The sequence below is a fragment of the Galeopterus variegatus genome, unplaced genomic scaffold (genome assembly GCF_000696425.1).
Source record: "Galeopterus variegatus unplaced genomic scaffold, G_variegatus-3.0.2 Scaffold3978, whole genome shotgun sequence".
Lineage (NCBI taxonomy): Eukaryota > Metazoa > Chordata > Mammalia > Dermoptera > Cynocephalidae > Galeopterus > Galeopterus variegatus.
In genome coordinates this window covers 131861-157785 of record NW_007730089.1, presented here as the reverse complement: position 1 = coordinate 157785, position 25925 = coordinate 131861, and the positions used below count along the sequence as shown (strand labels likewise).

General features: G+C 45.6%; 1 protein-coding gene across 3 annotated transcripts in view; it reads left to right on the top strand.

Annotated features, from left to right (window-relative positions):
- The window catches only part of LMOD1 (leiomodin 1 (smooth muscle)), a 51698-nt gene that overhangs the window by 8350 nt on the left and 17423 nt on the right, over positions 1–25925 (top strand). The window contains exons 3-4 of one of the 3 annotated variants that reach the window (XM_008586416.1): positions 311–364; positions 2322–2625. In XM_008586416.1, coding sequence (XP_008584638.1) covers positions 2365–2625 — 261 coding nt within the window. In that variant the 5' untranslated portion in view covers positions 311–364; positions 2322–2364. Of the gene's footprint in view, positions 1–310; positions 365–2166; positions 2626–23484; positions 23561–25925 lie in introns of those variants that run through there. The other 2 variants (XM_008586415.1, XM_008586417.1) reach the window with 2 other exon arrangements.

Sequence of the window (25925 nt, the reverse complement as noted above, 5' to 3'; positions counted from 1 at the left end):
AATATTACGGTTTATAACAATATATATGCTAGTAATATTGATTTAATCAACATATCTCAATGTTCAACCCCCAAAATATGTATAATCGATTTTGATTCAATAAATAAAATAAATTATTTTTTTTTAAAAAAAGGTGGGATGGGGAGAAAAGAACCCAGGATAAGAATAAATATAAATAATTATAACTGCTAATAAATATTGTGTTTACCATGTATCAGGTATAGCATCTAAATGTTTTCATGCATATGACCTAATTTATTGTTCATAACAACCCTACAAAGTAGGTACAACTGTTGTTCTTATTTTACAGATGGTGAAGCCAGGTCTCAGAGAAGGAGGTAACTTGCCCAATATCACATGGCTGGTAAGTAGCAATACCAGGAACTGACACAGGTTTACTGGTGCCAAGAGCCCAAACTTCTCTAACTCTTAAACCATACTGCTATCCAGCCTTCCCTGTTGTATTTTCCCATAGAACTTGTACTTCTCTTTTGAGGCATTTTGCAGACTTTTAATTATTTAATGGATTATTCAAAATTATTTGTTTAATAACTATCTTCACTGATAGAATGTAAGCTCCAAAAAGGCAGAGTCCACACTGATTTGGTATCTTTAGTTACATCCTTTGCTCTTAGAGCAATGTCTGACATATAATAGGCACTCAGTAAATATAGGCTTATTGACTGACAAATTGACTACTGACTTAAAGATGACAACCCCCAAGGACTGTCTGAGCCCTTCTTCTACTCTTCCTCTCAGGTCTACGTGCCTCACTTCCGTCCTCCAGTCCCACCAGTCAGCACCATTCCGCTCCTCAACCTTAACCTACTGACTGACAAATTGACTACTGACTTAAAGATGACAACCCCCAAGGACTGTCTGAGCCCTTCTTCTACTCTTCCTCTCAGGTCTACCTGCCTCACTTCCGTCCTCCAGTCCCACCAGTCAGCACCATTCCGCTCCTCAACCTTAACCTAAAGCTGAACTAGTGGACATTAAAGCCAGGTTTTAGTCCCAGATGATCCCTGGACTCAGCAAATGCTGATCAAGTGACTGCCTCTCTCTTTGGCTTAGAGTGGAAAGACGCCAGGAAAGATCGAAGCATCTACCCTGATGGATTACACCAGGGCTTCTAGAAGGGATTTTGTGGCAGGAGGCAGGGGGGCAGGAGATTGAATGTCTCTGTGACTTGCACAGGGCAGCATGATGGATGAGCAGTGGAAAGCACTTCTATGAAACATGCCAGACCTGTTGCAACAGTATCTCTCCCAACAGCCCGGAACTCTGCTTCCCTGAAGACATGCTAAATTGTGCTCTAGATTTATATTTGGGTGTCGATTTGCTAGCTCCTCCTCGGTGCTCCCAAAGGAGGTCTACAGTTTCCCCAGCAGAGGAAGGAACAGAATGAGAATTGAGGGAGGATTGGGCCCTCTTCCCAAGAGCCTTGGAACTTATGGAAATTGACAACTCTCTAAGAGTTTCCTGACTCCTGACTTCTGCAGATCCTACTCTCTAACCAAAACAGCCTGCCAGTTTTCAGTTTGGGTACACAGTGAGAAGGATTTATTTCCTCCCTCATTCTCTCAAGAAGTGGCCAAAGGAGTCTGGAGCCTCTGCCGCTCAGCATTCAGGTTCTCCTTGGCAGAAGAGAATGTGTAGGTGGGGTGGTTAGGAGTAATGGCCCTTCATTGTGGATTGAGTATCTTTCCTGGGGCTGTAAACACCTGGGAGTCCCCCAGCACATTACCAAATACAGTAGAAAGGAGTCAGTGAACCACGCACTGACCACAGCGACATCCACCCAGTGATGGAGAAGTAAAATATGTGCTTGAACAGGACATGCCTCGGGCTGGCCAGCTCACGGACCCCTGTGCCTTTGCCCCTGCTTTTCTGGCTTTCCATGGCTGTGATCTGCTTCTGCCAGACTCTGCATTTTTGTATCTTTTTCTCATTGTGTGGCCCCCTTGTCTTTAAAAGGCTAAACTGCTCTGTACTAAATTTGGTCACGCAGCGCTCCAAGATTCCCTGGAATGTCCTCAAGTTTCAAACAGCTCTGACAGAGGGGCAGACCCGCCCCCCGGTGTGGGGATTGGCTTCCCCTTTCGGAGCCAGGCTGTAGTCGGGTCTCATTGGTTGCTGGCTACACCAGCCAGGGTCCACTAGCCCTGGGCTGCAGGGAGGTTGCTGCATCCAGTTAACACTTCAGCACCTGTGGCACGGCAGGGCCAAGGAGCCGCAGTCCTCGACCAGCTGGGGGTTTGCTCCTAAGCCCACTCTGCTCCATCCAGATCAGCTCACCCTGCCCTTTCCCTGCCCACCAGGACTCCCATAGCTCTGGGCAAGAGCTGCAGCCCATTTGCCAAGATGTCCAGGGTAGCCAAATATCGCCGGCAGGTGAGTGAAGACCCCGACATCGACAGCCTGCTGTCCACCCTGTCTCCCGAGGAGATGGAGGAGCTGGAGAAGGAGCTGGACGTGGCAGACCCAGATGGGAGCATTCCTGTGGGGCTGCAGGAGAGAAACCAGATGGAGAAACAGTCCACAGGCGCGTACAACCGGGAAGCCATGCTCAACTTCTGTGAAAAAGAGACCAAGAAACTTATTCAGAGGGAGATATCCGTGGATGTGAGTGAGCTCAGCCCTGAAGGGAAGGAGGGAGGGGTGGGAGGACTGGAGACCCTGGCTCTGTGACTAGGATGCTTCTTTCCTTGGAAGAGCAGTTCTTGTTGGCAAAGGACTTAATGCTTCAGAACTGATTATTGCCCACTGAACTAGCAGTGCACATCTCTTGCCCCTAATTTCTGTTTTATAAGCTGGAGTTGGATATGTTGGAGGAACACAACATCCCACAAAATCAAATAGGGTTACTAGTAGAATGGGAACTGGAAGATGTCCTTGAAGCATTTGTTGCCAAGTTAACTCCATTCTGGTCTCTCAACACCTTTCTTTTTCTTTGCATTCATTTCATCCTTTTGTAAGGAGGAGCAAGAGGATAGAATGATATTTACAGTCCCCTGCCAGCCACTATGGAAGAGAAAGCTGAATCCTCCTTGTAGGATGAAGATTCATTTTTAAGTCCCCTGAGCATATGGGCATCTCATGACACATGGACCATTTGAGGAGACTCAGGGCAGATGGGCTGCCCAAGGCAATGGAGATAGGGGCAGGGGACTGTGGGTTGGGAAGTGTGTCTTAAACTGACAGCTTCAATTTCATTCCCAGAGAAAGTGGGATCCTCCCCCTACACACACACTCTAGAGGAGCCTCTTGAGGGAGCATCCCCTCTTTTTGGTATTAAGCCCTTTTACAAGCTAGCAAGGCCACATTGCTGGGGGATGAAGATATTCCTCCAGGAGGGGATAGAGGAAGGAAAAGAGGTACTTTTGGAAGCATCTGCCCATGTCTAGGATGGGCTTGAGCACAATTTGCTTTCTGTGTTCCTGGGTTGGCATCAGGGACTTATTTGTTTCACCGTTGCATTCACATGTGAGTTTTCTATGGACAAACTAGACTAGACTCCTATTGAGTATGACTCTGTAGGATCCCTTTGTCCATGAGAAAGAGTATTTAGTGGGAAAACTAAGTCTCTGTGCTAGTTCTCTTCTACCCACCCATGTCTCTTGAACATTATCCATTACTTGTTCATTCGTGCAAGAAAAAGTTTAGTCTCTGGTTAAAATGTGGTGTTAAAACACCAACACCAAAGTCAAGGGTTCGGATCGCTACCAAAAAAAAAAAGAAAGAAAGAAAGAAAAAGAAAAAGTTCAGTCTGAATTCTTGTCCTTTGTTTCACTTTTATGGAAACTGAGGCACAGATCTTCAGATGACAGGTTCATTCTCATAGAGGAACTGAGCTGAGACAGGGGATATTAGCATCTGAAACTTTCTTGAACTGTCTGGCTGGGTATGAAATTGTGTTGGCCACTGGTTACAGAGCTCGTTGGTGGACACAGCCCTGACTCCTTCAGTGTGGGGATGGGAAAGTAGCGGGGAGGAGCGAATGGGGCCAGGTAAAGTGTATAGAGGAATTGGAAATGTCTCTGTCCCTCCCACCCTCTGGGCGCATGTTTAAGGCTTCGCAGAGAAGTGGGGAGAGTGAGAGAAGGCAAGAGGCTCAGGAATTTATTATCCTGTGGGCAAGGTGGTTGCCTCTGATGCAGCTATGATAATGAAGAGTAAATACTAAAACGTTTATGGAAAAAAATGATAGGACTTACTCTGAGGACTTGATATCTCAAGACAGTTATCAGGAAACATACAGAAAAAAAACGAAATGCAGCTAAAGGCTTTCCCACATCTGTAAATCCCCCACTTGGACCCCAGATGTCCACTCTGGAGTTCGGCTCTGCTCTTTGCTCACTCTCAGTCCCCAGGCTCTGTGCCCATGATGGCCTTATGTCCAGTGGCTTCTGGTATTCAGAAAGATACTCCCAAGCAAGATGTTTAGGCCACAGAGAGTGTGAGGAACTCTCATTCTTGTAAACCTTTTTCCTTAGCCAATTAATACCTTGGCAGGCCTCTCTTCTCCTACCCCACCTGCCTCATCCCTGCCAGGTCCACACTAGTTTCTACAGACAGAGCCCGAGTCAGGGAATAGAGGGTAGTGTGTACGTGTGTGCTCGTGTGTGCACGAGTGTGTGTGTGTGTGTGTACATCCTTGGTATAAGGATATGCCTTTAGGAGCATTTTTCCCTTGTGGAGATAGGCTGTTCCTATCCACTCACTTTTCCCCACCCAGTCGAAGGGCATATGTTGGCATAATGGCTGGCTGGAGTTGAGGTGCATACTGAGCTATGGGCCAAAGTCATCTCTGTAATCTGTGTGAATGGGGATGAACCCAAAAAAGTGGTTTCTTTAGCATCATTAGCAAAGTGGTGAGTGTGCAGAAAAGAACTTGGATTTAAGTATCAGAAAAACCTGGTTTGAGTACCAGTGTCTCTTACTCTCTGTATAACTAAGTAACTCACAAGCTATCTAACCTAAGCCTTGGTTTCCTCATCTACAAAATGAGAATAATAGTACCCATCTCATGAGGTTGTGGTGAAAAATAGAAGGCATTTATGTAGAGCACATAGCACAGAGCTTGGCATATAATAAACACAATAAATGGCAGCCATAAAATTATTCATTCATTTGGGTTAAGGAACCCAGAAATTGGTGAAGTGAGCCAAAAGCACATCTCTATCCCTGCCCAGCCCCTCCTGTCCCTCAGTCCCCTGTGGGCTGTGCAAACCACACCTGCCAATTCAATTAGTGGCTATAGTAAATAAGCAAACCCTGGGTGTTCAGGGTGTGGGCCAGAGCAGCAGGTGGGGCTCCAGGCTGCTGCACTGGCTGCAGTCCTCACTGATGGTGGCCTTAACTACATGTCAGGAACTCCAAGGCAGGCAAAACAGAGTAACTGTGAGCCTGTTTCCTCTACCTGAGGAAGAACAGCAAGCTAAGCATTTACTGAGAACCTTCTACCAGCCAAGCACATTCACCTTTTCTTTTATTTAAGCCTCACAGATCTTGGGAGGTGGGTATTTTGTGCCCATTTTACAGGTCAGGAAAATAAATCTCCAAGAGGTGAATAACTGTCCCAAGGCCACACATCTAAGTGGTCTGCCTCACTTTGAGATCTGTGCTTCCTCCTGTCTGCCACACTAGGGTACAAAAAGGTTGGTAATGCCAGCTCCTGGCCCAAAGAATTTGTCGTCTACTTAGGGTCACAAAACACAAACATACAGAAGCAGCAGAGAAGCATCACAGAGCAGTGACCACATATTCACATATTGTCACAGAAGCTGTGGCTATAACGCAGTCTGTCTGAATGCTCATCTCCTCACTCCCATGAGTAGGAACACAACTATTAAAACCAAATGTGGATTAGGAAAGTAAATCCTGACTAGATATTGGATGGTATCAAGGAATCTTTATTAACTCTTTTTAGGTGTGATAATGGCATTGTGGACATATTTTTAAAGGATCCTTATCATTTAGGCATAAACACTGAAATATTTATGGGGAAAATTAATTGGATTAGGGAACTCGCTTTAAAATAATCTGGGTGTGGGTATAAATGAAACAAGATAGTCCATGAGTTGAGAACTGTTGAAGCTGAGTGATGGGTCTACATGGGTATTCATTATACTGTTTTTTCTACTTTTATATACATGTTTGAAATTTTCCATAATAAAAATTTTTAAGAAATAGAAACCAAGAGTGGAAGGCAGGCCCAGTTTGGGTCTTAAACTCTGGCTTTTCCTGGGGAGGAAGATTCATACTCTGGCTGTCATGCTCAGTGGATCCAGACTGTAGAAGGGATCTTGCCAGCTTCTCCTTCAGTGGGCTGGAATATTCTGGATAGTTTACCACCTCTTTCATGAATATCTGCCCCACCTCACTGTCCCCAGTGCCTCTTCCAGGTCAACTCCTAGTTGTCTCAGGTACCACTTCTTCCAGGTAGTCCTCCCTGACCCCCTGGCAAGGTTAGGCCCTTTGTCCGAGTGCTCCAATATCACCCTGTACCAGCCCCCTCAGGACATCGCTTTTTTTGTAATTATCTGCTTTCTTGGCTGTCTCGCTCACCAGCTTGTGTGATTCTGGAGGGCAAGTGCTGACACAAGGCCCAGCACACAGTAGGCACTCAACCTCTGTTTGTCCAGTGAATGTTAGCCTGGGCAGGGCTTGGCAGAACTGACCCCGCCTTCTCTCTCTCCCTTTAAAGGCGTAGACCTCTCAGCCAGCGTTGTTCTGTCCTGGTCCTCTGGGAATTCTCCGTTACCAGGTGGAAGACAAAGCCCCTGGGCAAGTATGTAGCCAACAGTTCAGTGAAACTCTTGTCCTTGGCTCAGGTTTCAGGAACCATATCCCAACGGGTCAACTTGTGTGTTCTCTTTCCTTCCCAAGTGGGAAAGAAAATATCCAGCCTGCCTACCTGTTCTTTCTCCCTGGTGTTACCAGGGGCTGGGGATTAGCACCTACACGCAGCCAGGGGCTGGGGCAGTTGAGCCGGGGGGTGGAGAGAATTCTTTTAGGTTCTTCCCAGAGGTAAACTTGAGAAGCAAACCCAGAGCACTCAACTAGCCAGTGGCTGCTGGGCTTGAGCCTCCTGACTTCCCCCTCCACTGCCCACACAGCCTCAGCAGTCACCTCCCCCACCAGTCCTAGTTCATGGCTCAGTGTCCATGGTAACTCTGCAAAGATGGGGATGCCAATGCTGGGAAAGTCTGAGGCTGGGCACTACTAGCCCTCAGAATGCCCTTTGCAGAGGGCTGGGCCCTATCAGGACACGCAGCCAGGGGCTGGGGCAGTTGAGCCGGCGTGTGGAGAGAATTCTTTTAGGTTCTCCCCAGAGGTAAACTTGAGAAGCAAACCCAGAGCACTCAACTAGCCAGTGGCTGCTGGGCTTGAGCTTCCTGACTTCCCCCTCCACTGCCCACACAGCCTCAGCAGTCACCTCCCCCACCAGTCCTAGTTCACGGCTCAGTATCCATGGTAACTCTGCAAAGATGGGGATGCCAATGCTGGGAAGGTCTGAGGCTGGGCACTACTAGCCCTCAGAATGCCCTTTGCAGAGGGCTGGGCCCTATCAGGAGTGCACTGGGCAGCACGGCTCATTGCTTAAGGAGATTAACCCCAACTGGTACACACCCAAAATAGCCCTGGAGGCCAGAGTGGAGAGGGCAGAAGAGGTGATGGGGGCCTGTTGACCTGGGGAGGCAAAAGCAGACACCCAGAGAATGTTAGACAACTTTCAAATCTCTTGCTGGAGTTGAAAGTGCCTCCATCCAGAATTTTAAAAAGGAGCTCACTGTTTCTTAAACTAGGTGGTGGGATTCACAGGTGCTTGTTTTCAGCATTGCTCTTACTCATCTGTTATAATGTATGTAATATTTAATTTAAAGAATGTTGAGCAAAGAGGCATCAGTGCCTGCTCCCGCCCTTGGCACTGCCCCTGGGTTCATGCCTACTCCCTACTGGGACAACAGGTATAAGAACTCAGCTGGGGAATACAGAAAGGGGCAGAACACAGACAGGGCCAAGGAGTACTTGTGAAAATGGAATGGCTCAACAGGGAGAGGGGGATGTGGATGGTTAGGAGGTGGGGTGTGAGTCCCACCAACCAAAGAGAGGTTGCTCTGAGCATCATGGAAGGCTGGGGTCTTCAGGGTCCCCAGGCTGGGACAGGAAGGTGAGGACAAAACCCTGGACTAACCTGTCTGCCCTCCCTCAGTCTCTTTCTCTCCCTCCGCCCCCCCCACCCAAGAGACCCTGGAGAATCTGTGTCAGACAGTGTCAGCACATCCATGGCTGTTTCCAGAGTGTGTAAAGCCTGAATGAAGTGCTCTGGAAGAGACACAGAAGACAGAGGTCAAGGGTGCTGTCCTTGGAGATATACAGTGTACACTTGTGTGTGCACACATGCACNAAGGCCCAGCACACAGTAGGCACTCAACCTCTGTTTGTCCAGTGAATGTTAGCCTGGGCAGGGCTTGGCAGAACTGACCCCGCCTTCTCTCTTTCCCTTTAAAGGCGTAGACCTCTTAGCCAGCGTGGTTCTGTCCTGGTCCTCTGGGAATTCTCCGTTACCAGGTGGAAGACAAAGCCCCTGGGCAAGTATGTAGCCAACAGTTCAGTGAAACTCTTGTCCTTGGCTCAGGTTTCAGGAACCATATCCCAACGGGTCAACTTGTGTGTTCTCTTTCCTTCCCAAGTGGGAAAGAAAATATCCAGCCTGCCTACCTGTTCTTTCTCCCTGGTGTTACCAGGGGCTGGGGATTAGCACCTACACGCAGCCAGGGGCTGGGGCAGTTGAGCCGGCGTGTGGAGAGAATTCTTTTAGGTTCTCCCCAGAGGTAAACTTGAGAAGCAAACCCAGAGCACTCAACTAGCCAGTGGCTGCTGGGCTTGAGCTTCCTGACTTCCCCCTCCACTGCCCACACAGCCTCAGCAGTCACCTCCCCCACCAGTCCTAGTTCACGGCTCAGTATCCATGGTAACTCTGCAAAGATGGGGATGCCAATGCTGGGAAGGTCTGAGGCTGGGCACTACTAGCCCTCAGAATGCCCTTTGCAGAGGGCTGGGCCCTATCAGGAGTGCACTGGGCAGCACGGCTCATTGCTTAAGGAGATTAACCCCAACTGGTACACACCCAAAATAGCCCTGGAGGCCAGAGTGGAGAGGGCAGAAGAGGTGATGGGGGCCTGTTGACCTGGGGAGGCAAAAGCAGACACCCAGAGAATGTTAGACAACTTTCAAATCTCTTGCTGGAGTTGAAAGTGCCTCCATCCAGAATTTTAAAAAGGAGCTCACTGTTTCTTAAACTAGGTGGTGGGATTCACAGGTGCTTGTTTTCAGCATTGCTCTTACTCATCTGTTATAATGTATGTAATATTTAATTTAAAGAATGTTGAGCAAAGAGGCATCAGTGCCTGCTCCCGCCCTTGGCACTGCTCCTGGGTTCATGCCTACTCCCTACTGGGACAACAGGTATAAGAACTCAGCTGGGGAATACAGAAAGGGGCAGAACACAGACAGGGCCAAGGAGTACTTGTGAAAATGGAATGGCTCAACAGGGAGAGGGGGATGTGGATGGTTAGGAGGTGGGGTGTGAGTCCCACCAACCAAAGAGAGGTTGCTCTGAGCATCATGGAAGGCTGGGGTCTTCAGGGTCCCCAGGCTGGGACAGGAAGGTGAGGACAAAACCCTGGACTAACCTGTCTGCCCTCCCTCAGTCTCTTTCTCTCCCTCCGCCCCCCCCACCCAAGAGACCCTGGAGAATCTGTGTCAGACAGTGTCAGCACATCCATGGCTGTTTCCAGAGTGTGTAAAGCCTGAATGAAGTGCTCTGGAAGAGACACAGAAGACAGAGGTCAAGGGTGCTGTCCTTGGAGATATACAGTGTACACTTGTGTGTGCACACATGCACATGCATACACACACATGCACACGCATGCACACAGCAGAGACAGCCACAAAACACAGAAAAGGGGGGGCAGGGGAAGAGAGGTTGATATTCGTATGCCTGCCAAGTTGGATAAACAGGAATATAGTTCACAGACCTTTCCAAATGAGGCCCTTTCTTGTTTCTTAGACCACTTTTGGCATAACCAACAAAAAAAGAAGTGGTCTGGATTCAGAATATCAGTTCTCTTCAAGGACTTGTTAGCATCAGGGCAGTGTAGGGAGGTAGAAAGCCCATGAGTGTTTGGAATCAGATAGGTCCAGGTTTGAGTTCTGCTTCTGCCCCTTACTGATGCAGTGAACTTGAGTAAGTTACCTAAGGAAGGAAGAACATTAACTTTATTGAGTACCTTCTGGTGCCAAAGGCATTATCAATGCTATCTCATTAACACAGCTTCTCAAGGCTCAATTACTTTACCCATCAAGTGGGAATGATAAAATCAACCTTGGAGGGTTATTGTGAGGATTAAGTAGGATATGGTACTGAGAGTGTTTGGCACATCATGAGAGACCTTCGTTTCCTCACTCTAAATTCTTCAGACTTTATACCCGGATATATGCCAAGTCAACATTTTTTTTTTATCTCTCATGAGGTTGAAAAAAAATATCATCAGTGGGAGTACAGGAATGACGGAAAGGGGTAGGAAGGAGGGGAGGAAGAAAAGCAAAGAGGTGCCTTTAAGGAAGGAAGCAAGGCTTATTTAGTTACTGCCTGGCCCCAGTCGCCTGATTTCTCTGAGCCTCTGCCTATTGTATTTTACTCTTTAGGCTCAAGTGCCCAAGCTGAGTTGCTGGGTTGGAAAAATGACTGACTAAAGGGAGACTGGGGGAAGTTTTCAGGACAGCTAAATTCTCCTTGTCTGCAAACTTTCACACCAGTGTGAGCTCAGAAAAGGCAAGGCTCCTTTGGGAAAATTTGGCTTCAACTGTCTCTGGGGTCCACTGTAGGAAGGACAAGCCTGTCATCAGGACGCTGTTTACAAACAGTTAGGCATAGAAAGGGCTCCTGCTCCCCACCCCTCCACCCTCTCATCCCCTCACCTGCCTTCCTTCATGGAGGACCCATAGTTCCTTCAGGTTGGCCTTTATCAGCCCTTACTTCCAGATCAAGCCAACAGGGCCAGCAGGACTCCTGCCCCCTGAGACTGGCAGGTGAAAGGTGCAACCTCCTTGGGGCAGAACTTCCAGTTAAAGCTCTGGGTGCAAGATATATTGAATCTGGTGGTTAGAATAGTCTCTTCAGAGGCCAGCTCGACCTGGATTCAAATCCTACTCTCCTGGTTGCTGGCTGTGTGACTGAACAAGTTACTTTACCCCTGTGAGCCTGAGTTTCCTCATCTATAAAATGGAAATTACAATGCCTAGTCATATGATAGTTGTGAGGTTTAAGCAAATTAACCCACATAAAGCACCAATTAGAGTGTTGGGTTGGAAACCTAGTAGCAAGGGCCCATGAACGTGAGTTTCCTCCCTTCCTTTTACTCCTATCTGCTCCGTCCTTTTCCTTTCCCTTCATTCTTTTTATACACGGGATTCATGAATCATGTTTTGTGTTTATAATGAGGAAGGAGGACTCCATTAAATCATTAATTCCTCAGCTGTTTAGTGAATTCCTATTATATTAGGTAGTGAATAAGACAGTCAAGGTCCTTGCCCTCACAGAGATTATATTCTAATGGGTGAGACAGACAATACATATACATACATATATAGATCATATATAGCATATATACACATAGCATATAACATGTATGTTATAAAGAAGAATAATGCTGTTTAAGGAAAGAGTATATGACCAACTGTATTGGTGGGGGACCATTTCCAACAGGGTGGTCATGGTCTTCACCACCAAAGAGGTGATATTTGAGCAGAGCCTGGAATGGACCAAAGGAGCCAGCCATGGGAAGGTCTGGAGAAAGAGCTTTCCAAGCAGAAGGAACAGCAAACACAAAGGCCCCGAGATGGGAGCAGGGTTAGTGTGTCAGAGGAATAGCCAGGCCAGGGTAACTGGAGCAGAGTGAGCCACGGGAGGCTGGAGGAGATCAGTCTTAGAAGGAAGCGGGTTCAGATAATGCAAGGTCTTTTAGGGCAGCAGAGGGAGTTTGGATTTTTATTCCAAGTACACCGAGAAGTCACTGGAGGATTCTGAGCAGGGAAGAGATGTGGTCTGATTTGTGTTTTTAAAAGGCTCTCTCTGCCAGCTTTCAGATAGACTGTGGGAGGGCAGGAGTGCAGGAGAAGGGAGACCAGTTAAAAAGTGTTGCCGTCACTCGGGCAAGAGCTCAATGATGGTTTTATAAGGAATGGTCAGATTCAGGAAACACTTTAAAGGTAGCACAGACAGGGCCAGCCGATGTGTCAGGGGAAGGAGAGGAGTCGGGGTGACCAGTCCTGCCTGAGCTATTGGGTGAATTTGATGTCATTTACTGAGATGGGAAACAGCAGTGAAGGAATGGTTTGAAGAGGTCGAGAATTCTGATTTGAATGAGTTAAATTCATTGTGCTTCTTAGATTCCCAGGAGGAAATGTTGAGCTGACAGGGGGTGTGTAGGTCTGGGGCTCAGCAGGGAGGTGGGCCTGGAGATTAATTTGGGAGTCATTAACATATAGGTGATGAGATCACTTAGGGAACGAATGTGGATGGAGGGGAGCAGAGGGCCAAGGACCCAGCTCTTCATTATACCAACATTTGGACATTGGAAGAGGGGAAGGAGCCAGTGAAGGAACAGAGAGGCAGGGGAAAACTCAGAGTGGTTTCACAAAATCAAGTGAAAAAATAGCTTCAAAGAAAAGAGAGTACTCCACTGTGTCCATTCTTGCTGAGAGGTTTAATAAGTAAGAACAGAGAATCAATCATAGTAATTGGTAAGATGAAAGCCATTGGAACTTTGACAAGAATGATTTGACTGTAGTGAAGAGTGGACTCAAAAGAGAATAGTGGGGAAAAAAAGAATAGTGGATAAGGATTGGAGAGAGAGAGAGAGAGTATAGACAAGCCTCTCTTTTGTTCTAATGGGAAGCAAAAAAGTAGGGTGACAGCTGGAGGTAAATCTGGAATCACAGGAGGATTTTTTTAAAGACAGGGAATAGTATAGCATGTTTATGTGATGATGGGGATAATTCAGTAGAGAGAGAAACTTTGATGACACCAGGAAAAGAGGCAGGAAGGGTGGAGTGCTCTGGAGTTGAGGGGTTGGCCTTGGCAGCAGGCAGTCGTCTCTTGTATTAGGAGGGAAGGCAGCAGAGATGGGCAAGGATGCAGTCGCGTTGATAAATGTGGTGAGGGGAGGACGAGGTTGGTCTCTTATGTGTTGACATGTGCAAAGTACTGCTCTGGGAAGGCAACACTGACAGCCATATATAGGCTGGATTGAAGACGGGAGAAACTTAGGCTGTGACGATAGTCAGAGGTTAAACCTCAGGTCACAAGAAAAATGCTCAGTGCTTCCTGGGTGAGGACAGAGAGAACATAAAAACACTTCCGGATATGAAATCTGGCATGTGAACAGTCAGCAGACAACAGCCAGCTGCCAGAGCTGCTTGAAAATCCAGTAGATTTTCACCTCTAGTGCATCGATCTTCCATCCCCGAGGCCACCCGTGCTCAAGGAGAAGGAGGGAGAACATAGGTCCTTTCCCAGCACACAGCTGACAGCTGCTGCAGTGGGACAAGCACTGAATTTGCAAGCCAAGCCAGGGGTACCTGGGACTAATTATAGCTTGGCTATTTACCAGCTGCATGGCTTCAGACAAGCATTTAACATTTATAAGCTATACTTTCTTTTATTTTTATATTTTAATGTCTTGTCTGTGTTGCATTTGTACTTGACAATAATGGATTATTTTCTAATACACGTTTTTATCGAAGTATGGAATATGTACAAATGTGCACAAAACTTAAGTGTAGAGTTTCGTGAATTATTATAAAATGAACAAGAAGTAAAACATTGCCAGCATTGCAGTATCTCCCTCCCCAGAGGTAACCCCCACCCTGACTTCCAACCCAAAGGTTAGTTTTGCCTGTTTTTAAACTGTATGTATAAATGTTCTTCTGTATTTGGCTTCTTTCACTCAACTTTATGTTTGTGAGATTCAACCATGTTGTTGTCTGTAGCGTTTTAAAATCTTAATTGCTATACAGTATTCCATTGTATGGATATACCACAATTTATTTTTCCATTTCACTGTTAATGGACATTTGGGTTGTTTCTAGTCTAGGGCTATTACAAACAATGCTGCTATGAACATTTTTGTACATTTTTGGAGCACTTGTGACTTCATTTCTGTTGAGTATGTTCCTAAGAGTGGAATTGCTGGGTCGTAGAGAATGCATAGTGAACTTTAATTTCTTCATCTATAAATAGGGATGAGTACTACCTAATTTAAAGAGTGTCTATGAGAGGGCCGGCCCGTGGCTCACTCGGGAGAGTGCGGTGCTGATAACACCAAGGCCACGGGTTCGGATCCTATATAGGGATGGCCGGTTTGCTCACTGGCTGAGCGTGGTGCTGACAACACCAAGCCAAGGATTAAGATCCCCTTACTGGTCATCTTTAAAACAAAAAACAAAAAACTCTATGAGGATCAGATACAAAAATTTGAAGGTCTAACATAGTGCTTTGCAAACAGCAGGCACTTAATTAAGTGATAGCTATCATCATTGTTTCTAATGGAGTCCATCTTTGAGAGCAACTAGAATGTTGTTACATCCTTTGAGTACATTCTGCCTGCTGTCTTCCCGACCCGTTCTTTTAAGAGTTGGACACTTCACTAAAGCCCTGGTCGGATTCCTCTACCCCATATAACTTTCCCCAAGGTGTTGACTTTCTGGCATATTCCCACTTTATGGCATCTTCTCATTCTTGGCCTTACTTACTTCCAATATGGGCCAACTTCTCTTCCACTCAATTTTCAAGCCCTTTCTGGCTTTACTTATTTTCCTCTTTAGCTTATATCTTACTTTTGTTACTCTCAACATTATCTTCAGTTCTCATGCTCAATCCTCCCCAACTTCATCACACCCAGCCTGGATGAGACTAACCATTTGGCATTTCTGTTCTACACCCAAGCTGCTGATCCTACCTGGAGAAAATAACAAAGCCATGTATATTGGTGCCTCTGTCAGTTAAAACCCCATAACCTCAGTCGAGCCCTCAAGTCCTACCCACATACCTCTCACTCCCCTGAGAAGTTACTCCCAAATTAACCTTTTTGTATAAACCCTCTTGTCCCACCATCTGTCTTTTCATCTTCAACAGATGATCTAACCTCAGATTTCATGAGAAACTTGAAGCCATCAGATGAGAATGCCTTCAAATTCCTCTTCTGCCACCTGAAAATGTATAAGCATCCACATATGCAATGTTTTTCCCTTCCCTCTTATCTTAGGAAAAGTTATTCCTCCTCCTGTGCCAGACTAGTACCCCCACCCACTTTTTCGATTGTGTTCTCTCCTGCCTCCACAGGACCTTGGCTCCTTTAAACATTCTCTCTCTGTCTCTGTCTCTGTCTCTTTTTCTTGTCTTCAACATTTCTTTCTACAGGCTTTTTCTCTCCAGTTTTCACCACCTTTCTTTTCCTTTATAGCAAAGATGTAGGAAGTAGCATCTACGCTGTCACCTTGCAAGTCTCTGTCCCACCACTGCACTGACATCAGCTTTGATGAGGTATTCAAAAACCTACTTGTTGCTTTATCCAGTGGACGTTCTTCAGTCTTTATCCTATTTGTCTACTTTGTGGTATGTAACTACTCTCTCATTCTTAAGACACTCATCTCCCTTTGCCCTCAGACCCCACATTTGCCTGGTTTTCCTTTTCTCTCTCTAGCTTTTTCTTCCTAGTCTCCTCTGAGAGTGACTCTTCTTCGAATGCCTAAATACGCTCCCCTTCTATGCTCCTATAAATATGTACAGTCTTCATGGGTACCTTCATCCAACCCCACAGATTCAGATTCCACCCACATGCTCTATCTCTATCTCTGGCCTAGATCTCTGTTTTGCATTCTAGATCATTCAGTTGCCTCTTGGACGCCTCAAGTGTCTCAAATTCAATTAGTCTAAAAATAAATTAATCATAGTCACCCCACCCCACCCCTAAACCTGCTTTTCCTTGTGCATTCTACAATTGCTAAATAGAAGTACCATCTAACCAGATGCCTCGGTCATAATTCTTGGGGTTACCCTCCTCTAATTCCTCTCCCAAAGTTTCCTGACTTTCCTGGTGACAGAATCCTTTTGAATCTACCTCTGTGATCTCTTTTCACTCTGCCCTCCCCTCTATTCCACTTCTATCACTTCCACCCATATCACTTATCAACTAGAAGAATGCCATGACCTCCTAACCGATCTCCCTGCCTCTCTTCTCACACCACTGCAATCCATCCTACCAACAGCTGCCAGTGTCTTAGTATAAAGTGAAACCATGATCTTGACCACTCTGACTGCTCCCTGTGTAAAAGCCTTCAATTGCTCAATATGGCTTCCATGATCATATCCACACTCCATAGATGGCCCTTGGCAGCCCAGCACCTCCATATCTCTCAAGCTACTAATACTCTTGTCCTTGACTTTTACTCTTTGCTGCTATTGTATTTGACCATTGGTTCTCCAAAGGTACCATGCTTTATCTTGCGTCCTTTGAACATACCACCATTCTAAGTGGGATGCCAGGCCTAGCTAGTCCCTATTCTTCCTTCAAGTCTCAGCTCCAGTCCAGGTGGTGTGTTCCATCTCTGTGCTCACAAAGCACCATCAGCAGCTTCTGGCGCTTCATCTAGCATATGTATGTAACACATTGTTTCAGCATTGTCTGATCCTGTGCTTTTCCGAAACTTCTTGAGGACAAGAGCTGACTTTTATTCATCTCCATGTCCCCAGCAGTGAACACAGTTCTTGACTCAATAAATGCCGGTTGAACGAATGAAGGATGAAGCGTTCGCAAGTACCATTTCTATCACAGTTTATTTAATCTACAGAACTTGTCGATTCATCTATACTTCTCTGAGATTGTTTGAAAATATGATTTTGTGTCCAACTTCTCAAATGAAGAGAGATTTGGCAGTGGTCCTTTTTTTTTTTTTTTTTTTTTTTTTCTAGTTTCTATAAACAACCAATTAAATCAGTCCAAAATGTACACTCTGGGGTCTGGATTGTTGGGATAGGTCACTGCTGTATTTCCCCTTCGGTTGGAATTTTTTCCATTTTTTTCTCCCTTCTTTTGCTTTTCTCTTTTCTAGCTTGGTAGGTACCTGTGATCACAGGCTAACATTTTCAGCCTGTCCCAATCAAGTTCACCTATGATCCCTAGGGCCACACCTGTACCATGAAGAAAATATTAATAATTTGCACTATATGCAGCCAGTTGAGGCCTTCATCTGGATTCCATCATCTGGATTCTTTCCTAAAATATCTGGCGAAGTTCAGCAGCTTTGCCTCTAGGTCTAGGAAAAGGCATACAGCTCCCCTAGAGAACTTGCTATAAGTAGATTTCCCTTTGGATCCCACACATAGAGCAGAAGAGGGAGCTGTCTTCCTCATGCTACTTACAGAGCCCATCCCTTTGGGAGGCCCAGTGCCTGGATTTGTGAGTTGGATGACCTGGAAGTGTCTGGATATACCAGTTCTGTGGCCACATAGACATAGACTTGGCCTTCTGAAGCCAGAGTTGTGAGGCCGGAGCAAAGGAGGAGCAGACCTGGGATTAGGTCCTTGTAGACAGATGATCAGCTTTTCTCAGCCAGGCTTCTGCAAGAGAATTACACCTGACAGAAAATGGGTTGAGTGAATATTTCCTCAGTTCTCCCCGTCTTAGTTCATTTTGTGCTGCTATAACAGAATACCACAAACTGGGTAGTTTATAATGAACAGAAACTTATTTGACTCACTGTTCTGGGGGCTGGGAAGTCCAAGACTGAGGGGCTGTGCTTTCTTGCTGCATCATCCCATGGCAGAAGGCAGAAGGGAAAAGAAGGGCAAGAGTGGGCAAGAGGGGGCTGAGCTCGTCCTTTTATGAGGAACTCATTCCCATAATAATGGCATTAATCCATTCATGAGGGTGGTGTCCCTGTGAGTGCAGACATCTCCCATTAGGCCCCACCTCCTAACACCGCCATATTGGGGATCAAGTTTCCAACACATGAACTTTGGGAGACACATTCCAACCATAGCACTCCCAAAGGCACTAAATAGCTGGTCCCATTCCAATACGTAGGATAGAAATTAATTCCCAACATGTAATGAATGCCTTAGAGCATTAAGGGCTTAAATTTTCTTCTGGAATTTCAGTAGCCAAGGGCTGACAATGGGCCATTTTGCTTATACCAAGTTTCCCCAAGATGGATTATGTCACCTACGTCAATGGCAGCATCCCTTCCACTTGCCATGTAGTGATAACCTGCCTGTGCCATGTCCTCTACTGCACTGAAAAGCATAATGTAATTTCCAAATCACCAAGAAAATGTCTAATAATAATGACTCTGGAGTACTGAAGTCTCTCAGATTGGGAGGCTTTTGGTTTTACTTCTAGTCCCTGTAATCCTGCAGGAAAGGCAAGAGTAGGGGGTGGTAAAGAGCAAAGACATGCTATTTCTAGGTCTACTTTCTTCAAAAAATAATTTATAATTATAGTGTAATAAGATTCATTATAGACAATATATAAATCATAGGATGAAAGAGGGAAAATAGCCAATAATTCTTTGTCTTGTTAGCTAAAGATATTAGCCATCGTCAGTTTTTTTGAGTGTATACTTCTGTATGTACTTTTCCTTTTTTTTGGCGGCTGGCCAGTACAGGGAAACAAAACAAACCCTTGACGTTGGTGTTACAAGGCTGCGCTCTAACCAAGTGAGCTAACAACCAGCCCTTGTACTTTTCCTTTTGTAGTTTAAATCACTTTATGCACACACACATATTCACGTAAATTTTGTTTCCTGCTTTTTTCTTTTTGCTTATCATATTATAGTCATTTTCCCATGTCACTAAAAATTCTTCCTAAACATCATTTTCAGTGGATGTCATCATAGTCCATCGTATGGCTGTGTTGAACCACTTGCCTATATTTGGACATTTACATGGTTTCTAATAAATATACTTTCCAAGGCCCTAAACAATCCCCAGAGCCTCAGCACAGGCTCCTTCCCTTGGCCTTTGGCGCCCATCCCCAGAGAGATGGAGCCAGCCAAAGAAGATGATAAATAGAACCATTAATGCACTGTGAGCCTGTGGCCAGATGGGTGAAACAAAACTCTGAAAGGAGAGAAAAGACTCACTGGGCACTGGAAATGAAGGGACTGATGGTTAGCTCACAGAGCAGACATGCACAGCCCAGGGAAACATGAGACCACACATGTTATTTATTAGAGGATCCAATTGCTGATGTTGGAATATCTGCCAAGCAGAGCAAACCTCCACCTCCCTCTCACTTTGCCCTCCTAGGGGAATGTGTTGTTTCGTGCGTACCGTGGATGGAGAGAGATGTCTGGTTTCCCTTTGTCTTGGTAGGCAAGAATTGTTACTACTTAAAAAGAAAATCAAATCTCCAGCCGTGGAAAATTTCAAGTCTAGGGAGGATGTCAAGAAGGAAAGGTCAGCTACTCCATCCTCCTGCTTCTAGAGGGCCCTGCCCCAAAGACATTCTAAAACACCATAACTAAGTCCATACATACCTGGTCATGAGGCAAAGTAATTTCGCCCTTCCAGAAGCCCATAGGTGAGCACTCAGTTGCTGTCTTGGGACATCACACAATATGCCCAGTTCATCCAGGCAAGTGCTAATAAAGCCTAATGCCTCATGTCTGTGTTGAGCTTTAGGGGCTTCCACACACTGTCTCATTTGATAATCAGCTCTGCAAGGTAGACAGGATAGATAGGCTTTAATCTGCTTGGCAGAGGAAGAAACTGAGTTTCAAACAGGTCACCCAGATGGTTGCCAAGGATAGTCTTGAACTCTTTCTTTTGACCTCAAGTTGCAACAAACTGTACATAACTTAGGGGAAAAAAAAAATCTGTCCCTCTAGCCTTCCTTTTGGACCTCCACTTGGATGGGTGATACATTTGTTTATTCAGCATTTATGGAACAACTACTGTGTGCTGCTCAGTCCTAGTGGCTGTCTCAGTGGCAGCTTTCCTGTCACTGTGCTGGAAACCCTCTGTGCTCTGGGATGGGCACTGGCCTGGCTCCCTCACTGCCCTCTGAGACGCCTTGCAGAATGGCTGTCAGGAGTCCCTCCTGGTCATTCTGTGGTAGTTCCCTCTGTGGCCCAGCAGAATCCTTGTGCTCTCACTCCCTTCCCACTCTTCTCCCTCCCTGTAGACCCCAGAGACTCATTCACTGGGCTTATCTCCCCTCTTCTAAGTCACCACCTCCTCTCTGTCTTAATGTTCCTCTCCCCAGGCTGAGCTGTGAAAGAAGCTGCGGTTTTCCTACTTGCCTCTGCCCAGTGACGCTGGAGCCAATCACACAGCCTTTTATTATTCAGGGTTTTTATTGCTCATCACAAACAGAAATAAACAGAGGGGAAAAAACTGGCCCACGTGGGACGTGACAACCATTCTAGATCTGTGCTGTCCAATATGGTAACCAATTGCCACATGTGGCTGTTGGGCACTTGAAATGTGGCCAGTCTGAACTGAGATGTACTGTAACTGTAAAATTCACCCTGGATTTCAAAGACTTAGCAGGAAGAAAGAATGTAAAATAATTTTATATCAATTACATATTGAAACGATAATATTTTGCATGGGTCAAAACATATATTACTGAAATTAATTCACTTCTTTCTTTTTACTTTTTTAAATGTGGCTACTAGAAAATTTAAAGTTACATGTGTAACTCACATTATATTTCTATTGGACCATGCTGGTCTACAATATAGTGTTTATAACTGTGGTCCCTGGCATATAGTTTGTTTGTTTTATATTTTTAGCTCTTTATTTAATCTTTATCCTTCAGAAGTTAAAGCAAGAGAAGATAAGAACAGTGTATGAAATAAGATTTTGTTTAGTATAATCCTTTGTTTAGTATATTCTTATGTAATTAAGACCAGAATCACTTTTAATTATCTTTAAAACTTTTTCTTATTGAGATATAATTCACAAGGGCCGGCCCGTGGCTCACTCGGGAGAGTGTGGTGCTGATAACACCAAGGCCATGGGTTCGGATCCTATATAGGGATGGCCGGTTAGCTCAGTGGGTGAGCGTGGTGCTGACAACACCAAGTCAAGGGTTAAGATCCCCTTACTGGTCATCTTTTTAAAAAAAAGATATAATTCACATATCATAAAATTCACCCATTTTTTTTTGTCCTTTTTGAGACTGGCTGCACCGTGCTCAACCAGTGAGCGCTGTGAGCACACCGGTCATCCCTATATAGGATCCGAACCCGCGGCGGGAGCGCTGCTACGCTCCCAGCGCTGCACTCTCCCGAGTGCGCCACGGGCTCGGCCCAAAATTCACCCTTTTAAAGTGTGCGATTCAGTGGGTTTTTTTTTTAGCATATTCAGGTCATCCCTATATAGGATCCGAACCCGCGGCGGGAGCGCTGCTACGCTCCCAGCGCTGCACTCTCCCGAGTGTGCCACGGGCTCGGCCCAAAATTCACCCTTTTAAAGTGTGCGATTCAGTGGGTTTTTTTTTTAGCATATTCGCAAAGTTGTTCAATCAACACCACTACCTAATTCCAGAATATTTTCATTACCCCGAAAAGAAATCCTGTACCCATCACCCCAGTCACTCCTCATTCCCCTCCCGCAGCCCCTGGCAATCACTAATCTACTTTCTGTCTCTTTAGATTTGCCTGTTCTGGACATTTAATATAAATGGAATCATATAATTTGTAGTCTTTTGGGTCTGGCTTCTTTCAATTATCATGTTTTCAAGGCTCATGCATGATGTAACATGGTACTTCATTCTTTTTTATGGATGAATATTATCCTAATGCATGTATAGACCGTATTTTATTTCTCCATTCATCAGTTAATGGACATTTGGATTATTTCCACTTTGGGGCTATTATGACTAGTGCTTCTGTGATCATTCGTGTATAAGTTTTTGTATGACATGTATTTTCAATTCTCTTGAGTATGTATCTAGGCATGGAATTGCTGGGTCTTATCGTAACTCTATACTTAATTTTTTGAGGAACTGTGAGACTTTTTCAAAGTGGCTGCAGCATTAATCCTCTTACCAGCAACGTATGAGGGTACCAATTTCCCCACATTCTTGTCAACACTTATTATTGTCTGTCTTTTTTATTATAGACACCTAGTGGGTATAAAGTGTATTTCATTGTGATCTTGTCAATCTCAAAGGATATGGGTTTTCTTTTATTAAACAATGTGGCATTTTCCTTGCTCCTATTCCTTAAGTCCCTTTCCTCTTCTTGATGACTCACTTTTTAGAGTCACCTTATTTACTCCGTGGTTTTCAGGGCTACTTATACACCAATGACTCCCATATCTATATCTCAAGCTCGGGTTTCTTTCTTGAGCCTCAGATCCTCATTAATGCCAACTTGATAGGCATTTACACTTTGTCATGGCCAAAACAATTCATTATCTCAATTGCCATCCTCATCTCCCCCTCTGTATCCTCTGTTAAGCATCACTCTCTATCCATTCAACCAAACTGGAAATCTTGGAGTCATCCTCTACTCTTCCTTGTCATTCCCACTTCACTGAATCTTATTAATTGTACTTATTAATTGTCCAGAAGTGTCTATAGAATGCATCTCCTCCCCTCCCTGCTAACTGCTCAGCCTTGGTCCAGGATGTCATAATTTCTTGCCTAGACTCTTGCAGTAGCCTCTTATTGGTCTCTTCCCCTCCAGTTTCTCCCAGCCTCAGCTCCATTCTCCAAACAACTGCCAGGGCTATCTTTCTAAAACACAAATCAGGTGGTCACTTCTCTGGTTAAAAATCTGTATGCTTCTCCATTGCCCATTGGGTGAAGCCCACGCTCTTTAGCATGATGTATAAAGTCTGTAGTGATCTGGCTTCAGGGTATGGTTGAGGCCTCATCTTCCACCACCACTGCCTTTGCCCCACTCTACTTACAAAGAACTCCTCAATGATCCCTAGATGTTGCTCCAATAGATCACATACTTTTGCCTGTTTTCTTTCCTCTGCTGAGAAAGTTCTTCTCTTGTCTCCTGTGCCCAAATGACCTCCTCTGAAGGAAGCCACCTCACAAGCTGTACTCCCACCTCCTCCAGGCTCCTGCCCCTCCCCACATCATGTGTTCATTGGCCTGCACTGTGTAGAGACCACTCAGCATCCTTGATTTAATAGCTTGACATCCTTGTTTGCTGATTATCTTCCTCCTAGAACTTGACTTTCCTTTCTCCTACCCCAGGGGAATGACCAAGACTGCCTGCCAATTTTCCTTGAGCTTAAAGATCCAGCTTAGTGCTCAGCCATTCCCCAGTTCTGACTGACTCCCCCAGTGTGTCTCAGAAGGAAAGATCTTTGCCTTTTCCCTCAGCTAGCAAGGAGAATTCCCACCTCTGTGGCCTTGGCACATGAAGAGCCTGTGTGAAGGGAGCCGCATCTGGGAGTTGTAATGACACCGCAGCATAAAAGGAGGAACTTTCCAGAACAACTCACGAGGCTTGGGAAATGGTGGGTCAAGGTATTAATTTTACTTGTTGAAAATCCCCAGGAAGAGTCAGTGGTGAGTGGAGGAGGCATTGAAGCCAACACATTCCCTTTTCCCTCCGTAGTCGTGGTCCCCTCTAGAGAATTTAGGAAGACAATAGTTTAGTGGCCAGGATGGAGAGATGTGGACTGGAAGACGGTGCAATTGGATGCTGATTGGTAGCTCCCTGGAGGTTTCTGTAGGGTCCAGAGCATTCTGCCCTAGACTCTGTCCTGCCCAGTGGGCATAAAGATCTAGAAGGCACACCTACCAGATTTGCAGATTACCTGAAGCTGAGAGGGACTTCTTTTTTTTTTTTTATTTTTTGACAGTTGGTTGGTACGGGAATCCAAACCCTTGACCTTGGTCTTATCATGAGAGGGACTTTTAAACAGCAGAATTGGGATCCAGAAAGTTCTGGTCAGGCTGAAATCTTGGGCTCAGTCTAACAGATGAGCTTTTCAAAACTGGAGAAGAGAAGCCTCAGGGAGAGGACAGTAAATCTCAAATACATGCAGAGCACTCATATGGAAGAGAAGGGGTAGCCTTGTTTCATGTGGCCCCAGAGACATAACCAGAACCAGAAGGGCTTTCTGAGATAGTGTCAGTTTAAAAAGGGGGGTGGGGTGGGGATAACAACAACAACAACAAAACCTCAAAACTTGGCTTCCTCAGAAAGAACTGGGTTCCCTGTCACTGTAAGTATTCCAGCACAAACTACTTGGTAGGGACACTGTAAGTCAGATTGAAATATTTGCATTTTATTCCAGCAAGTATTCATTAATTGCAAAGCACTTTGCCAGGCCAGGTGCTAAGGATAGAAATAAAGGACCAGTCTCTGCTCTCAAGTCCCTCACCATCTAGTCCGGAGACAGGTGGGTGAACTAGGTAAACCATGATCAGTGCAGAGACAGCCTTGAGCTCTACCTGCTGCAGGAGCACAGAGGAGGAGCTCTCAACCCAGGTGCTAGGGAGGATCCTGAGAGGGCCCTTAGGCTGAGTGTTGATAGATGATTAAGAGACATTGCTGTTATTAATTATCTAGTGATAAGGGTAACCTAGCTATCTTTTTAAAAAGCTTCTGTCTTTTAGAGATAAGATACACTCTCAAATATGTATGCGTGAAATGATACATTTGGAATTTGCTCGAAAATCATCTGAGGATGGGAGAAAAATGGGTGGGCATATAAATGAAATAAGATTGGCTATATGTCAAAAATTGTGGAAACCGGGCAGTGGGTACTTTGTGGTTCATTATGCTGTTCTCTCTAGTTTTGGGTACAACTGGAATTGCCCATAATAAAAAGTTAGAAAGAAGAAGGAGGAGGAAAAGAAGAACAAGAAGCGCTAGCCAGGCAGAGAAGGGGAAAGGACACCTGGATGGCAGGAACAGCACACAAAGACAGCAAGGCTGAACAGAGCCTGGCACACTGGTTCTTCACTGTGACTGTGACTGTGCAAGCGTGAGGGAAGAGGGGGTGCAGAGGCAGGTGCAGAACACGAAGGCCTTGTGTGCCAGGCTGAGAAGCCTGGACTTCATCCTGAAAGCATGGGAGCCACTGAGCAGATTTACATTGTAGAAAGAGCTCTCTGGCCACACTGTGCAGATGGCTCGAAGAGAAAGAAGACAGGAGGCGGGGAGACCAGCTGGGAGGCGAGAGATGATGGTGGCCCCAACCACAGCCATGGCGGTGGGGACGGCGAGGGAGCTAATCTGAGTGATATTAAGAAGATAGAATGGAGGGAACATGGAGAGGGAGCAGGAAGACTCAAGGCTGACATCCCAGGGCCTGGGGGCTAGGGGTGCCATTCCTGAAGATGGAGAAGGCAGGAAGGAGATATGCTCCACCCCTGACATCCTCTCCTCCTGTTTTTCCATTAGGCTGAAGACTGGCTACAGAATTTGCAGGACCTAGTACAAAGTAAAAATGTGAATTTTTCATGAATTATTAAGACTTTCAAGACAGTGACAGCAGAGCATTAAACCAAGCCTGGAGCCCTTCTGAGCATGGGGCCCCATGGGGCTGCAGAGGTCGAACACCCATGAAGCTGGTCCTGATTAGGCCATTTTAGACTTTTCTGTTTAGAACAGGCAAGAGGGTGGTTGCGTGAGAGCCAGGGCTCCTGCTCACAGCCCCAGGCAGCAAGAGGACAGCATGTTCCTCCTGCCACCCCCTGGGACCTAAGTGGGACTCAGCACTCTGGAACAAATAGCTTACATTTAAGTAGATCTTTACAATGTTTTCCAAACTTGCTGGGGTTTTCATCTGTGCTGGGATGAAATGAAGAAGCAGAAAGTACTTGCCAGGCATTTCAGAAAGCAGAGTGCTAAAGTGACTTTGTCTCTGC